Genomic DNA, 16,937 nt, shown 5'->3' on the forward strand with positions numbered 1-16,937 from the left:
CCTCCTTGCTCATCCTTCTTAGAAATATTCATATTTTCCAGATAATTTGTAAAAGCCAAAGGGAAAATTTTTTAAGGCAGAGTCTCACACTGTTGCTCAGAGTGGCCAGCTTTTCATTGTGTAGCCCCACTGGCCTAGAATGCATAACAATATTTTAACTTCCCACGTATTAAGAATCACAGATGTGAGCCACAACTTCCACCTAAGAAAGACAATTTTTTAATGTAAGAACTTCCAGGTTCTGTTTCGTTTCTTTTAGCAACGTGTATTTGTTTCTGTCTGTCTCTGTAAGTGCATGTGCATGTGAGTGCAGTTGCCTTTGCAGGCCCAAAGAGGGTGTCAAATCTCCTGGAACTGACTTAGTGCAGGGAACCAAATGGCAGCTCTCTGGAAGAGCAGTGAGCACTATTAACTGCTGGGCCCTCTCCAGCCTCCCCACAACTTCTTTCTTATTAAAAAAAAAAAGAGGGGTGAGGTAGAGGCTCAGAGAGATTCAAATCAGGCAGTGAAGAAGCAAGTGTCTTATATCTAGAAAAGGATAAAAGCTCATGTCTCTTTGAGTGATTAACTTGGAAAAAATGGAAGCCTTCTAGTTTCCTGAGCAACCAAGTTAGGAAAAAAATGTTTTAGGTGTAAAAAGAAAAAAAATGCAGCAATATGTCTTTGAGAAATATCCTTGGGGACTCAGAAAAAATATATGACTATCAAGGAGAGCATTCAGGAGTGTGTGTGTGGAGGTGGGGTGTCTATTCTGATGCCATTGGGAGATGATGCTTTTCACTGTGCCCATAAAGATAACTGCGTAAGCTTGCTTCGTGCTTACAAGTTCCTGGAGATTACATTCCTGGGATGATGAGACCTGCTTGAATTTTCAAGTGCAGTTGGGAGATCTTTTCCTAGCCCAGAATGAATTCTGATAAACTGATTCTCTCTCTGGAGAAAAAATGATGTCCACATTTTGTAGCTTAGAACCCATCATTTTAGGGACATTTTTATTCTGAGCCATCTTCCCAAGTCTGAATTTAATAAGGTAATAAGACACTCTGGAGTATAACCCATATTAAATAGATTTTTTTTCTACAAAAATATTTAGACCAACAGTGTGGAGGATGGGCTTTCTTCATGCACATCTTCTCTCCTCCTGCCGACCTAAGCGGCTGCTAGTTTCTTTTCTTTCCTGGAGCAATGAATTATGAAGCTCAAAAATAAAGTGCTCTCAGTGGTGTAAATAAAGCTGTAATCTGAGCAAATACATCACGCTATATACCCAGGCTTTTCTTTTGCCTTTTAAAAAACTCTTGTCTCGTTCTTTCTCTCCTCCCCACAGTCTGGTTTATGCAACTGTGCATTGTTGACACATTCATCTTGATAATAGAAAAAGAAAGCTACTTTTCATTGAGAAATAGATTCGAAGTAAAAGATGATTAATGAACCAAGGTGTCCTGCTCTCCCATGATGTGTTCTGTACCCCAGCTCTATAAATCTGTCTGCGACTTGCCCTCTTGCGAGATTTCTGATTACTCTATCACTTCTCCATCTCACCTTGCTGCGTGTATGGTAGCCCAGCCCCCAATCTACCCAAAGTTGTGAATGGGAGAAAGTGATGGTGAAGGTTTCAAGGATACTGCTTCCCATGGAAGCCCTGGCCTGACACAGGGTGTCACCTGCTGGGGGAGCTAGCTGTGCGTGGGGTGATGAATAATGCTCGCCTCTGTGTCACTGTTGTCACAATACTTGCAGAATCAACTTGAGTGTGGGTGGGTAAGAGGTTTTTTTTGACTCAGTCACATTGATTTGACTCCATACATCATGGTATGCTCGGTACAGCCAGGCAGCACATTCACGATGACCTGTGTGCATGATGCAGAGGCTGTTCACAAGTTGTTAGACTGGGAAGCGAAGAAGGGGACCACAAAGCGGAGGCGGATGTACTCTAATCTTCAAAAGCCCACATCCCTCCTCTCCAGCCAGCCTACCTCCTGAAGTTTCAAAGGCCTTCTCAAAGAGCACCCCTTGTAGGGGAGCATGCATTGGAAACAGGACCAAGAGGAGGGCTGTTTCAAGCCATAATAAAATCAACTCACAATTAGCCCCCTTTTAACCTGTTAAATGCTCCCTCACAGTCGCTCACTCTAACAATGGGTCCAGAAAATGAATGGGATGTCAGGGAATCATAAAAGACTGGTTAGAAACAAATGATCCTCCATACTGTCCTGGGGAATACCAACTCCCTCCTCATGCAGCAATGCTCAAGTCTCTCACAGGCTGTCCCAAGTCCCTCCTGGGATGGCCAAGGGACATCTGCGTGCAAAGAAACATTTCTACTCTTAAAGCAGTCCAACCTGATGGCCATTCAGATAAAGGGTAAGTTTTAGCTTAGTTGTGATCTGCCCCTGTCTCTGGTCTATGTGAGTATCATACTTCGTTAGAAGCTCTGAGGTGATGCCTACAGCACAGAGCTAGAGTAAGAATACGCCCACGGGTGGCGTATGTCTCCTTGGCTTTGTTCACATTATTGATAATGCTTCATATACAGTCACATGTTCATGTTAGTCCGGAGTAAATATTTATTGAACTCTTTTAGGTCACAGGATCTTCAGTCATTTTAACTCGCTTTTAAAAAGTGTGTGTGTGTGTGTGTGTGTGTGTGTGTGTGTGTGTGTGTGTGTAAAATGTCCATTCCATGGTGCATGTGTGGGAGTCAGAACAAAGTGTACAAGAGTTGGTCCTCTCCTTCCATCCTGGGTGCTAAACTCAAGTCTTGTCATTCCCTTCACCAGGTGCCTTCACCCGCTGAGCTATCCAGCTGGCCTTTATTGTTTGTGAAGGCCAATTTAATGTAGGGAAGAGGTCTTAGATACAATTTGATTAGATACGGTTTTAGGAATGTGTGTTATATCACCAAAGCATTGTGGGAATGCTATGAGGGGGTCATCTTTATTCCTTGAGTATGAGAGCATTGACTCACAGAGACCTATGTCCCCTGAAGCCACACAGCTAGGAAGTATTTTAATGGAGACTTTCACTTAAGTGCCTATGACTTCCAAGGCCAGACTCTGCCTCTTAGCATCTCTTCACATCCTTAAAAGTCATGGTTTGTGTTTCCACTGACCTCTGAGAGATGCACATAGGGCACAAGGAGAAGGCAGGCTTAAAAGAAGAGCTACCAGAGGCCAGACAGTGGAGAGCTGCTATGGGATGCAGCAGGCAAGGTGGGTCAGTTATTCACTCATTCGATGACTGTGGGGCCAGCATGTGGTGAGCACTCTGCCTTGTTCCCAGAGCTGTGTTTGGTGCGGTGCATTTTGAAGGAAAAGAGATCCCTTTGGGTTCTTGCCGTAGAACTGTGGATGTGCATGGCACTGGAGCTTGTCCTTAGACTTGCATTGGGAATGGATGAGGGCAAGCTCTGCTAAGGAGAGGGTATGAGGGCTGAGAGGTGAAGGGTGGATGCAAACCACAGGATACTCCTTTTCCTTTCTCCTCAGACTCACCTTTAGGAGATCCCCGGGTTGCCAGGGCCACTAAGCCTGTTCATCATCCTTCATGCATTTGAAGAGACTCCTTGCACCACATGTTTTCAAAGCTTGACATTTTTCTTTTAAGTGACAATTTTTGTTTGTTTATTTATTTATTTATTTATTTATTTACAAATGAGATGCAAGTGGCACCAGAGGCAGACACTGCTGGATTCTGTCAGCTCTTGCCACATGATCTTATGAACAATTTCTTGGGAGTCTCTTGTCTTTCACGGCAGATGTGTCAGCCCTTCTTGTGGTCCAGAGGAGGGGAGTTTTCATCTTCTAATGAATATGTGTAAAGCTCACAGCCAGCCCTGCATGGCCATCTAGTCTCTTACTGTTCAACCTAAGGTCTGAAGGAATTTAACAAATCTGTTTTGTCCTGCCCTGCTTCCTTCCTCTAAGGAATCAAAGCCCCTTCTAAGACTCCTCCTTTAGAGGCAGGAATTGGGAGGTTGTATTCACAGTGAGACTGAGGTAGGACATTGCAAGGACACTGCTTTGTGAAGTCAGTGATGTGAGAACTAAGCCTGGGGCCACACCACGGAGCCACTCTGGACAGCAGAGCTGGCTTTTGAAAGAGAGGCAGACTAAATATCAGTTAAAGATATAAACTTGAGAGCCACTCGCAGCTGCGTTTTGATCACCACTGTGTTGGTTCCAAGCTGTAAGACCTGGGGCAAGTTCTTTCAGATCCTGAAAGGGCAAGTTCAACATCCTTGTTATAGTTTGAAGATGAAATGTCTCCCACAGGCACTGTTTTGGAAGCTTGTGGCACCTCTCTGGTTTGTGTCTAGCTTTCAGGCATAAGACACGGGGCCCAGATATGCTCTGGCCACAGATCCCCCCTTCTTTATCCACCCAGAAGTAACAGGACTTGTCACTGGGTTCTCACACCGTGGACACAGCCCCAGCCAACATATCTCCCTCATCTTAAAACTGGGGAACCCTCCATTCCCCAGTTCACTTCCTGCCAAGTATTTGGTAGCCAGGACCAGAAAAGTCACCACTGTGGCTTTTAAAGGGGACTTACTGAGGGTGGCTATGCTTGGCTAAACTTTTGTATGTAAAGTGCGTAGTGGCTGGCTGCTACTTACTTCTTATTGCCCAGTATTTGCCAGGTTATGGGTAATTTCTATAACTTATATCATAATAAAAGAGCAGTGATAACACAGTGCTAGCTAGATTATTATGTACAATTTTTAGAAGATATAAATAATAGTGATTATTTCATAATATGTTATTGAAAAAATGATGAGTTTGCAATGTATTAGTTTTATTTTGTAATAAACATAAATTAGTCATAACCTAAATAAGCATATTCAAATAAAACAATATTCCATATTTGTTGGCTTTTAGAATTATTGTATTTATTTTTTGAGAATGTAATGTGTATACAATGCATTTTGATCACATCCCACCACTTCCCAATCTTCTCTGAGTTCTCCCCTGACCCTCCTTCTGTCTCTACAGTCTATGTTACTCTGGAACTCACTCTGTAGCCAAGAGTGACCTTAAATTCCTGGCAATGCTCCTGCCTCAGTCTCTGAGTGCTAAGATTACATAGATGAGGCACTTTAATACCAATTTTAGGCTATTAGCATTGTAAGTATTCTAGGGATGTCCAACTCATGAACCCTAGCTCTCATGCTGCTGAGATTTAACATGGATGGGTCCTAACACAAAACTGGGACACATATTTAATTTATTATGAGAGATTTCAGAGTTTTCTTTTTAAAAGATTGATTTTCTGCTTCCTGGACATGACATTGTAGATGAACGTCTGCTGTAGTGGTGTCAAAAGTTTGGACATGCTCGTTAGCGTCTTGGGAACCTATGTATGAATCTATCTGAACCTCAGTATTCAAGTTTGGCAGACACTATTTATAAAGAGCTATGTGAGAGGTGTTGGGCATGTGGACAACACAGTACATGATCCTGTAGCAGGAAAGCTGCCATAATGAACATGCAGCCCCAGGTCCCAATAAAACTTTATTGATAAAGCAATGAACTATGTCTTGGATGGATGCAACCCACAGCCTCTGTCTTCTGCCTTGACCTATGTAGACACTCAGTGGACATATTTGTAGGGACTGAAGCAGCCTTTCTGCATAGCTCTGAATTCTTACCTAGGTGACTTCTTCCACAGATGTCATTAGTCACAGAAGCCCACAGTAGCATGGGTCAGCAGTTTCTTTGGTAGATGCTGTGGCATTCCTCTTGAGCCTGAAGGTAGGATCTTTAGCCAGGCAATATGGAATGGTTGGAAGATAAGCATCACTCTCAGACAAATGGGTATGTGGGATGCCGCCTGTGGAAGTATGAGGGCCCTAGTTTACGCTCTAGTAAACTAGAAGGCAGTGTGTGTCTGTAATCCCAGCACAGAAAACCAGAGACAGGAGGATCCCTGGGGCTCACTGGTCAGGCAGTCTCAGCAAATCAGCAAGCTTAAGTTTCAGTGAGGGTCCCTGTCAAAAAGAAAACCAGAAAAACAGAAATAAAAGCAGAAAGGGGAAAAAAAAACCCAAAACCAAAAGATGGAAAGCACTTGCTGAAAGCATCTGATGTAAGTTTCCATCCCCTCTTCCTACCACACTCTCTGTCCCCTCCCCCCACCACACTCTCTGTCCCCTCCCCCCACCACACTCTCTGTCCCCTTCCCCCACCACACTCTCTGTCCCCTCCCCCCACCACACTCTCTGTCCCCTCCCCCCACCACACTCTCTGTCCCCTCCCCCCACCACACTCTCTGTCCCCTCCCCCCACCACACTCACACATGTTTTACAAGGGCACACGCTCACGTATGTGTAGGCACACAGATGAAGATATGTGTGCACACAAGAAATAAGCAAGTGAAAAACAGATAGGGCACAGAGGCACGCTGAAGGTTTGTCATCTGCATCCCTGAGTCCCCTCTGCTCAGCAGCCTTCACTCTGAGCATTTCCGCTGTCACCAGCGCTGAGCCATGATGCCTCTCTGATTAAAAGAGAGAGGCTTCTGCCTCCTAATCTGAGACACGTTCCTCTTCCATTCCCCATCCCCAGGAAGTTTTAATTGTACAGAGACGGAAATAATCAGGCCTCATGTGTATATTCCCTTTCAAAAAGTGTTTTTTGGTAGCTTCCTTTGAATTCTGTGTTCTATCTTGCGTGCTTCATAGAAAAATAATATCAAGATGCCTTGAGATTTCCCTGGAGTTCAGCTCCCCTTTTCATAGTGGGACTTGCTCAAGTTTGGAGCTGACTAAAAAGGGCCCAGCTGCCTTCTGTGGGCCCTGTCATCTCTGGTGGGTTCAAATGCAGTCTCTTGGAGATGGCTTTCATATCTTAGCTCTTTCTGGCCTTGAATCCAGTCTGAGGAAGTCTTTGGAAGTGTGCACATAACCACGTCCTTTTGACAGACAGTGCAAATTAAAAGATCTGGCATGGCCCAGGAGCCAGAGACCCAAGCTCACCCCTTGGGTTTTCATTTACAGCTAGACACTGCGGACTCTCGTTGCTGACAGGGAAGCTGAGGCTGGTGGCAGAGAGTGTGTGCCTAGCTGTAATTGAGAGGATTCTTTTTAATCAGGACATATCCTACAGCCCAAACACTGGAAATCTCCTGTAAGGCCAAGATAGGAAATTAACCACCAACACGAAGCTCAGAGTGGGGTGTGTATGGGGTGCAATATTGCCAGACTCTGGGGATCCCTGGAGCTTTGGTGAAAGTTAGTTTCCTTGGAGAGTAAAGGGGAGGCAGTGTTTCTATTGAGCAGCTAGAGATAGTGCCATTGCTCCTATGAATGAGTGAGGACCATAGCATTTAGGCAGCAGACAGACAAATTGACGTTTACTGCATTTAAGCAGAATGGTAAGTCAAGTTCACCTTGGGCTGTCAGCTACCATGGCATTGCATCAATAAGAAAGGACTCCTATGGCCTTTCTATGTTCAGAACCCTTTCATGAGCACCTAGTATATGCCAGATGCTGTGTTGGCCCCTGATACAGGCTTGTCACATTAAAGCTTTGTTTGTTGGTTCTTGCCATGCAAGCATGTAGCCTCTGAAACGCACACAGAAAATCCCCGTGTGGTGGTGCCCATTTGAAATTCCATGCTGGGGACATACTGATGGAGACAAGGGACCTCTGGGGTTCACTGGCTGTGTCTGTGAGCCCCAGGTCAAAGGGAGAATCTCAAAAAGCAAGATGGATGACACCAGAGAAAGCCTTCCAAAGTTCAGCTCTGGACTCCACATGCATACAGGCACACACACACACAAACACAAACACACACAGTCCCCTTGTTTACAGTAAGGACTTGAAGGAGAGTGCATAACTCTTGAGCTTATTCCCCCACGTGCTTGATGCGTACATAATCACAGCATCAGCAGGTAGCTGTGCCGTGGAAGCCTTGTGTTGATGATTCTCCCATGAGAGGAGAGTAAGGCTCAGAGGTGCCATGCAGCTTGCTCAAAGATCAGTGAATGGGGGAACTTTGAAGCCAAGGCTGTCACTTGCAATGATGTCACTCATGACTATGATTACACACCCTGAGACATATGTGTGTGTGTACTCAACCACATGTATGTTCATTTTTGTTCAAGTGTGTGCATGTATGTAGAAGGCAGAGGTCAACTGTGGATTCTGTACTCAGGTGTCCCTCTGCCTTGTTTTTCTTCGAGACATGGTCTCTTGTTTATCATGTGTGTGGATTGCACACATGAACATGTGTGTATGCCTAACAGGGGTTAACACTGGGTATTGTTCCTTGGTGTCTCTTTGGCCAGGAATGCATCACCTAGGCAAGGCTGACTGGTTAGTGAGTCCCTGTGATCTCTGGCTCTCCCTAACACTGGGGTTACAAGGGAGTGCCATTGTACCCAGCTTTACTTGAGTTCCGCAGTCTGTCTTGGGATTTTTCCTGTGGCCATCTGAGTCAGCTCCCCAGTCACATCCTGGAGCCAGGAGATGCTTCTGGTGCATGAGGAGACAGACGCAGAGACGGGTGTCTGTTAGGGACAGAGCCTTGAGATGCTTGCTGATCTCTGAGTAAGGAAGAGAGAGCTTGCATATGCTCGGGGTCACCAAGAACTCTCTGAAGATGCAAATTTCAGCTGCATATCAAGCAGACACAGGAAGGCAGGAAAGGGTCACTGATAAGAGATCTTGATGTCACAGTGACATGAGACAGCGTGGGCATTCTGGTTTTGTTTAGAACAAATGGCTCTTAGGTTTTGTTCTTAGTTTCAGCAAATAAGCATCAGAGGAGAGCAACTCTTTGGGGGCACACTCAGTGCAGAGGCCAAGCATCTGTGTGCGGTTGTGGGAAAACCGTAAGAGTTGATGGAAGAAAGTCAACTCCTATAGCCCACCAGTATTGTAGTGCTGTTCTGCTTCTGTGAGATGCTTGGCTGCAGTAGATGAAGAGGCTATTCTTGCCCATGGCTCCTTTTAGAAAATAGTCCCTAGACACACAGGAAAATGATATTTTAGTTCTGAGTCGAAGGCTCAGGGTGTTCTGACCCTGCAGAGAATCCAGGCCACACTAGATCTGATGCACAGCGGGCGGCAGCAGGTCAGACAGTCGGAGTGTGTCGGTTTCATTGGAAAGCAGTCTCTTTTTATGTGTGGGACTCAGCTTTCCCTTGTCTCAGCTTCATTCTAAGCAAGTGTGGGCATCGTTCTAAGGATGGCTTGTTACCATTCTGTCCCCCTTCCTCCATCCCAGATCTGACCAGAGCCGATCTCATCAGAATTCAGGTGCTGCCATCACCATGTGCCTCTCACAAACTGCTGGGTGGGAATACATCAATGACCTGTGCACCAGCATGCTGGTGGAACTTCTGGTGCATTCCAAACAGTTCGCTTGTACACACCTGAGTGTAAGCAGGAGCTGATGCGAAGCACAGAAAGGAAGCATCTACATGCTATTGCTGTGCCCGAGACCTGGTAGCTTACCTGAATATTGAAGATGTAGAGAACCTTCTGCAGTTTCTGGCTGTCCTCAAACACTTGCTCAAGTATATGATGCCTTTGTGTTTCTATAGCAGCTCAGGGCGGGGGAGGGGAGCGGGAAAGTGTCAGCACCAAAGGCAGGAGGTGCCTCTAATCTCCCAAAGTGGAGGTATTCAAAGCCCCGTGATAGGGGCAGCAAGGCAGTCCTGAGCCCATGGTCCTCACTCACCTAGTATTCCTTCTGTTTATGACTCTGGATCAAAAAATCCCGATTCTTATTTTTCTTTTTGCACAAATGACAGGAAGCGGTGACCCCGTGGTTTTTGAGCTATGTGTTATAGAAGTTGGATAAATTTAAAAATACTGCCCAAACTCCTGGGAGAAAAACAAACCTTCATTTGGCCAGGTTCTAGCCCTGCTTGGCTCATCCTCGAGTAATAGAGTTAAGATGTTAGCATCAGTTACAATCTTGAGCCTTAGCTGGACAGGGTGAGCTTTTCTTTCATGTCTTCTCTGCCAGGCCAGAATGCGACCCTTGGAAATGCTGGGCTGAAATAAATTCTTTCTCCTTTGAGTTGTTTCTTTCAAGTATTTTGGTCACAATGACACACAAAGTAAGGGAGCGAGTCGCTGTGACCAGAGCCTGAACAAAACACACAATAGAGGGGCTTCCTTGTTTGGACCATGGGCCCACTATGAGGTGCAGTACGGTGGTGGTGGTACCGTGTGCTAGGGGAACTTTGCCTTTAGAGATAAGAAGTAAAGGAAAGAAGCATACAGGATAAGGGCAGGGCAAGGTGTGGCCACCAGGTCAGCCTCTAGTTATCTTCTTCAAAACAGGATCCCCCACCTCCTACCTTTTAATGCCTGCCAATATTTCATCAAATTACAAGTCTATGGAGGATTAACCCATTCGTTGGGTCAGAGCCTTTGTGATGTCATTATCACAGTGTCACAGGCATGGACCAAAGTGCCTTGTGGTTTCTTTGCCCAATCAAGTTGAGAAGAGGAACCACCTCAGGGCTGAGTAAACTGTTTGCCCTGCAAGCAGAAGACCTGAGTTTGCTCCCCAGAACCTATGTAAAGGCAGCTGTAATTACTCACTTGTAAGTCCAATACTGGGGAAGTAGGTACAGGTAGGTCCCTGGGGTGCATTGGTTTTTTAGTCTAATTGACTTAGCATGTTCCAGGCCAGTAAGAGACCATGACTCAACAAACAAACAAACAAGCAAAACCAACCAACCAACCAAACAGTAGACAATGTTCTGAGGAACAGCACTTGGGATGGACCTGTTGTCTACATATGCATCTTCACACACATTGTGTACACACACACACATACACACACACACACACTCACACACACACACACACACACACGTATACTGTACACAGGTGCATACTCACACAATAGACTGAGTGCCTTGGGTGAGTGAGCCCGTCTTCCACTCGTTCCCTTCCTGTTTCTTTCCACTTCTGACTTTTCTTCCTTGAGTGAGTGCTGGCAAATGCCCCTCATATCTATGACATTCTCATCAGAGCAAGAGCTGAGACTGTGTACGGAAGCCATGGTGCCCTGGCCATTATTCAGCTTGCACGGTACTAGATAGGCAAGCTCTTACAATTAAATGTAAAGGGATACACTGTGAAGGAAAGATAATGGGCTCTTGAGGCTGCTCCGCAGGGTGTTTACATCAGGAGGTAGGGACATGTGGGAGCTGATTAGGGGTGACCAGCACTCCAGGTCAAAGTTCAGACATGTGTGACCTCTCTGTGGCAGGTGAAGTCTCTTCCAGAATTAATGAATACTCAAAAATTGGAACAAGTCCTCACAGATAAATAAGTAAGGTTGGAGGTCCAGGGGTACATTATGCAAGGTGTCAATCCATGTCATAAAATAATGTGGCATAAAGCAGGAAGCAATGTATGAAGGATCTGGGGGATATAATAATGTCTCTGTGTTTTGTGAGGACTGCTGGGCTGCCCTGTACAGGACCGATAGTGCAAACCTGGAGACAGCAGGAGATGCCATTGCAGAACCTCTGCATCCAGAGTCTAATAAAGCATAAAATGTTAAAATAACCAGTCCTGTTTAGACATCAAAGTACCTACTGGCAGCCCACAGGTCACCAACATCAGTGTCTTGGAAGTAATCATGCTTCTGCACTGTCTTCCCATTCGGATGGAGTGCAAAGGGGGCGTGGCTAAGGCACGAGTGTGCATTCACCCCGTGGTGCCTAGTGAGCATTTCCTGGTCCCTTCACTCTAGATTTTTCATCCCTGGTGCATTCTCAACAGGACGAAAATCCAGCCAGTTCCACTGAGGCTTAACGTTCTCCCTGAATGTCCATTGCTATCTGAGACTGTGCAAAAATCATTAGTTAAGTAACAGGGATATGGCAATAGCTGCCTGAGGAAAGTATGTGTTGTGCAAGCCTGGAGGTTTGAGCTCAGTCTCCATTAACTCACAAAAACACTAGGCAGGGTGGCACACGTCTGTAGTCTCAGCACAGGTGAAGTAAAGACAGGTGAATCCCCAGGGCTCCCTGGCCAGCTAGCCTAGCCAAATTGGTGAGCTCCAGGCCAATGAAGAGAACCTGTCTCAAAAAACCAAGTGGAGGGCCTCTGAGGAATGACACCCAAGGTTGACCTGTGGCTTCCACATGCATGCACACATACTTGTGTCTGCATACACATGTGTGCACGTGCATGCACACACACACACACACACACACAGAGAGAGAGAGAGAGAGAGAGAGAGAGAGAGAGAGAGAGAGAGAGAGAGAAAGAGAGAGAGAAAGAGAGTCAGGCAGACAGACAGACAGACACACACACACACACACACACACACACACACAAAATCTATTTTTGGGTAAGTGCCTTTGCTAATGACTGTTCTAGTCTCACCTTGTACCAATAGGCTCAGCCCTTGTTTTTATAAAGAAGTCTACCTAGAGTATTCGCATCCTTACTGGTGAAAAGGACAGACTGTAAGATTAATTTCAACTTCAATTTGGGTTTAAGCAGATGGCGAGCTGTGGGCATAAGGCATATACAGACTTCAAATTAATTGCTATTACCGGGGTACCACACCAGAACACAAGAGGAGGCCATGTTGCTCAGAGAAACCATCTTCTGGAATGGAGGTCACTTTGCTTCCTTGATATTGTAATGCTCTGGGTCAGTGAGGAATTGCTCTTAGACTGTACAATATGGTGAACAGCTGGTAAGTGCCCGGGCAGTGGGCCAGATGACAAACCTATGGTGTGCAATTAAACCCTGCCTCAGTTCTCTGGTTGTGAGTAGTTCAAGTCCACAAAGGGTTAGAAAGATGACGCAGTCATGTTCTGATAAGGGAATGTGCAAGTGACCACAGCAACATCCCAACAATTCAGCAGAAAGGGTCAGTGAAATCTCCAGAAAGCACTCTTGGGTGGTCAATGAAGAATGAGTTGTCATCGGACCAGACGGAGGCGGCTCAAAAGGGAAGAAGGACATGATCAAAGGGCCTGAAGAGGAACAAAGCCCTAAGTCTTTTTTGGTGGTTTGACATAGCTGGGTCTTAGTGTGAATAGTACACTACAGGACAGAGGAAATGGCAGGAAGGTGGGAATATATGGGACTGACTATAGTAGAAAGAATTGTTTTTAATAAGTAGGATATAATAAGAGGCATACATATTTGCATATAGAGCTGGGAGATACAAAGGGTTCAAGGAAGTGCTACTTGTTAGAAATCAGACTGTTTTCCTACATCGTTCAGAGAGTCCGGTGAGCTGGCTGATCATTCCTGAACCATCTAGTTGCCTTTTATCTTCCAAATCTCATCTTCCTGACAAGTCACTTCCTGTTTATTTATTCTTTTAGATTTATCTATTTTATTTTATACAATCTCTTGTCTGCATGTATATATGTGGACTGTGGGCTTGCCTATTGTCCACAGAGTTGAGAGTAGGGAGCATTGCACACTATTGAAATCAAGTTATGTATAAGCTACTATGTCTGTTCAAGGAACTGCAAGAACAAGCACTCTTAACTGCTCAGGGGGTGTGTAAACACTAGGATGTATGTGAATAAGTGGGCGTGAGTGTAAGGAAGGGTGGATAGGTGGGCAGAGGGATGCAGAAATGAATGGACGCATAGGTGATGAGTGTGTGAATGGAAAATGTGTACAAATATGGAAGGATGCATGGGTGAATGGATGGATAAAGACATGGTAGAGAGACAGGTGAGTGGAGGATGGGTAGGTGGAAGGATATATATATATATATATATATACATATTCATTTCTGTAACCCTCTGTTCACCTACCCATTCTTCCTCACATTCACATCCAATCATTCACATATATCTTAATATATAACATATAAATATATAACATATTATACATGACATGTGTCATATATGACATATGTAATAGAACATATAATATGTGTCACATATAAAGCATATAATATATAGTATAATGTATATGTTATACATTAGGACATATATGTGTGTGTATGTATGTGTGTGTGTATATATATATATATATATATATATGGGTAAATGAATGAATGGATGGCTGAGTAGTCAGATATGAGTAACTGGAATGGGTAGGTAGGTAGGTGGGTAGATGGAGGATGGACTGATGGGTAGACATATGTTTGGTGAGTAATATGTATAGACAGAGAGATGTATGGTTACATGGGGTAGTGAGCAGTTAGGCATATGGGGGAATAGTAAGTGAACGGATGAGTGACCGGTTGGGTGGGTGGACAGCTGAGTAGGTATAAATAGATGGAAGGGCGAGTAAATGGGTGGGTGGCTGGACATGTGGGCGTGTGCATTAGTGAAGCTTGGATAGAATTATGTTTGTTGAGGTGGAGAGGTTTGTGGCTAGATGAATGGAAGATGGAAAGATGGAGGAATAGTTCATGGATGGATGGATAAGTGAGTAGGTGAGTGGCGATTACATGTGCGTGTAGGTGAAGGGAGAGACTGGTGAATGGGTGGGTGAATGGATCAGTGGATATTGGTTCATGAGATTTTGCACTGATTAAAGGATGTTACCAAAGCAAAAACATCAAAGCAAAAGGCTCCTGAAGATGAGTATAGAGGGAGCTGCTCATGCTGTGCCACTTCAGAGCTCTCTGTTCTCACGCGTCTCTACACTTCCTCTTCCTAACAGCGTGAAACCATTGGATGACTAGTTTATCAACACGCTGGGACTCACCTAATTGGAACGTTCTCGACACTTGTTTCCATCACATGTATAGAAAGACATATAGAAGAGAGTATATGTTCTTAACGTTTCTGTAAACCATATTTAAAATTAAGTCTGAAACTTGGGAACTGCTGACACTGTATTATTGCTTCCCAGCAACCGAGTAATCCCCGAATCCTAGTTCCAGAACCCTGAAAAAAAGGTTCTGCGTCTGAGGCTTTTGTTTCTTCCCCAAGGAAGAAACAGGTCCCAGTCCATTTGGTTTAGGGGACCATGGAAGGAATCTAAGTCTGTGAGTGAATCCCAGTTGTTGTTATTTGGAAATGACCCCCGTTGCAACTCTGAGTCCTGTGAACGTTACTTGACTTTATTTTCCTATTTGTGGAGCTGGGGCTAACACTGGATCTCATGCACAGTGCCCTACGTCTGAGCTGCACTCCGCTCTGAGACTGGCAGCTGTACTCACTTCACACTGGTCATCGCTCCTAAACCAAACGTCCGGCCATCGTGCTGTTGGTCCTCATAGAGCACCATAGGTTCAGAGTTGAAAGGAATCTTAGAACTTACTTCACTGGACCTAGCTCCATTCATGAAATCCGTAAGCTCAACCCTGAAATATCAACTGCTTATACTTCCCTAAGACCTCCTGTGACCCGGAAATCAGTGTGAGCAGCAGAGCAGAGAACGCCTCCAGATTTGGTGGCCCGATTCCAGTCTTGATGCAATGTCCTCTCTCACACTCTGAGCCCTGCAGCCTCTTCTCAAATAGGCAAGAGTTACACCATACATGCTAGAGTTACACCGTACATGCTAGAGTTACACCGTACATGCTAGAGGAGGAAAGATTTAATAGCCACACCAAGAAACTTAGATTTTGGTTTTCTTGCTGTCTTCACCGAGGTAAACTTATAATGTAGCCAGGATCTGTTTTAGAAGCAAATACCGCTAGTGTAACTGAAACGGCACACATAGGATAACAGAAGTGGCGGGCGTGCACCATGCGTGGAAGCTCATGAGTCCTCCCTCTCATGCCCTGTCCTCTTCTCTTCTTTAGGAAACTGCTCAAAGACCTCATGAAAGTGGGACCTACGGCTTCCTTGATCGAGCTCAGCATTCAGTAAGTGCACCCCGTTTGCAGCATTGACTGTGTAAATGCATCTGTTTCTTTGATCTCCTCTCTAGCAGAGTCTCTTCTGTTCCCCTAGAAACTTGCTGTCTGCCTGCCCTCTCTGTTTGGCACTCCTGTGCTGGATTAAGAAGGGCGCTTGCTATGTAGAACCTCTTCCCAGCTCTGCCTCTCACCCCTCCAGTGAATTAGGGGAAGATGTACATGTCGGTGGGTTAGGCCACTGGTAGAAAGTGAATGTTCATGTAAAATGTACTTTGCTTTCTTCTATTTCCTGTGGTCTGCTCGTGAGGGGGAGAATGTGTCACTTTTCTCATCAAATGACCCTGAAATGTAGAAAGAAAACCCTTGTAATTCCAGACATTTAGAAACAACTGATTTTGTTCTTTTAGAGCCAGAACATGCCTCTGTAATACAGGCAACTACTGTAAAAGGATTATCTGTGCCTTAAGATACAGGGAAATGTTTGAGAAATTTCATTTGCTTTCACCCAGTAATTATTTACCTGCTATCTGTCTTTGCCATTGCACATAAGAACTTAGTTTTTGTGAAGCTAACAGCATTTTTTCAACTTTCCCCATTTAAAAAAATATCTATTAGCTCCAGAGGCCTCATAAAGTCTGTGGCCTCATAAAGTCTGAGTTGGGTTCTCCTCTACCATAGTTTTGCTTGTGAAAAACATGCTTTAGGAATAAAATTGTTACCATTTATGAACACCATCAAAGTTTCAGAAAGGTGGCTTAAGGATTTATTTATTTTTCTAGATACAGCTTCCCTCACAGGCTTGGGATTTACTTAGCATATCCTGCTTCTCAGGCTGGTAGGGGCTCATTTGGTTCCTGAAATACCACCCCAATGTCAAAGGGAGCAGGTGGGGTCAGGGAACTCTACACCAGGGAGGGCTAGCTGATTATAGGGACACTTTTACCTGGGTGGTATTGCCTGGATGCCATTCTTGCTGTGGAATTTGTGTGTGCAAGTGAAGAGGAGGAAAAGAAGAAGGAGGAGGAAGAGGAGGAGGAGGAGGAAGAAGAAGAAGAAGAGGAAGAAGAAGAAGAAGAAGAAGAAGAAGAAGAAGAAGAAGAAGAAGAAGAAGAAGAAGAAGAAGAAGAAGAAGAAGCAAACCACTGATAGTGTTAGCCCTGTG

At 44.8% G+C, this 16,937-nt stretch overlaps 1 protein-coding gene across 23 annotated transcripts in view; it reads left to right on the forward strand.

The window, feature by feature from the left end:
• Positions 1-16,937, forward strand: part of RBFOX1 (RNA binding fox-1 homolog 1) — a 2,117,065-nt gene that overhangs the window by 858,825 nt on the left and 1,241,303 nt on the right. For all 23 annotated transcript variants that reach the window (XM_084764427.1, XM_084764407.1, XM_084764449.1 and 20 more), the window contains one exon: positions 15,719-15,781. In XM_084764427.1, the coding sequence (XP_084620553.1) occupies positions 15,719-15,781 (63 nt within the window). The remainder of the gene's footprint in view (positions 1-15,718; positions 15,782-16,937) is intronic.

Source organism: Acomys minous, assembly GCF_964271855.1.
Source record: "Acomys minous genome assembly, chromosome: 16".
Classification (NCBI taxonomy): domain Eukaryota; kingdom Metazoa; phylum Chordata; class Mammalia; order Rodentia; family Muridae; genus Acomys; species Acomys minous.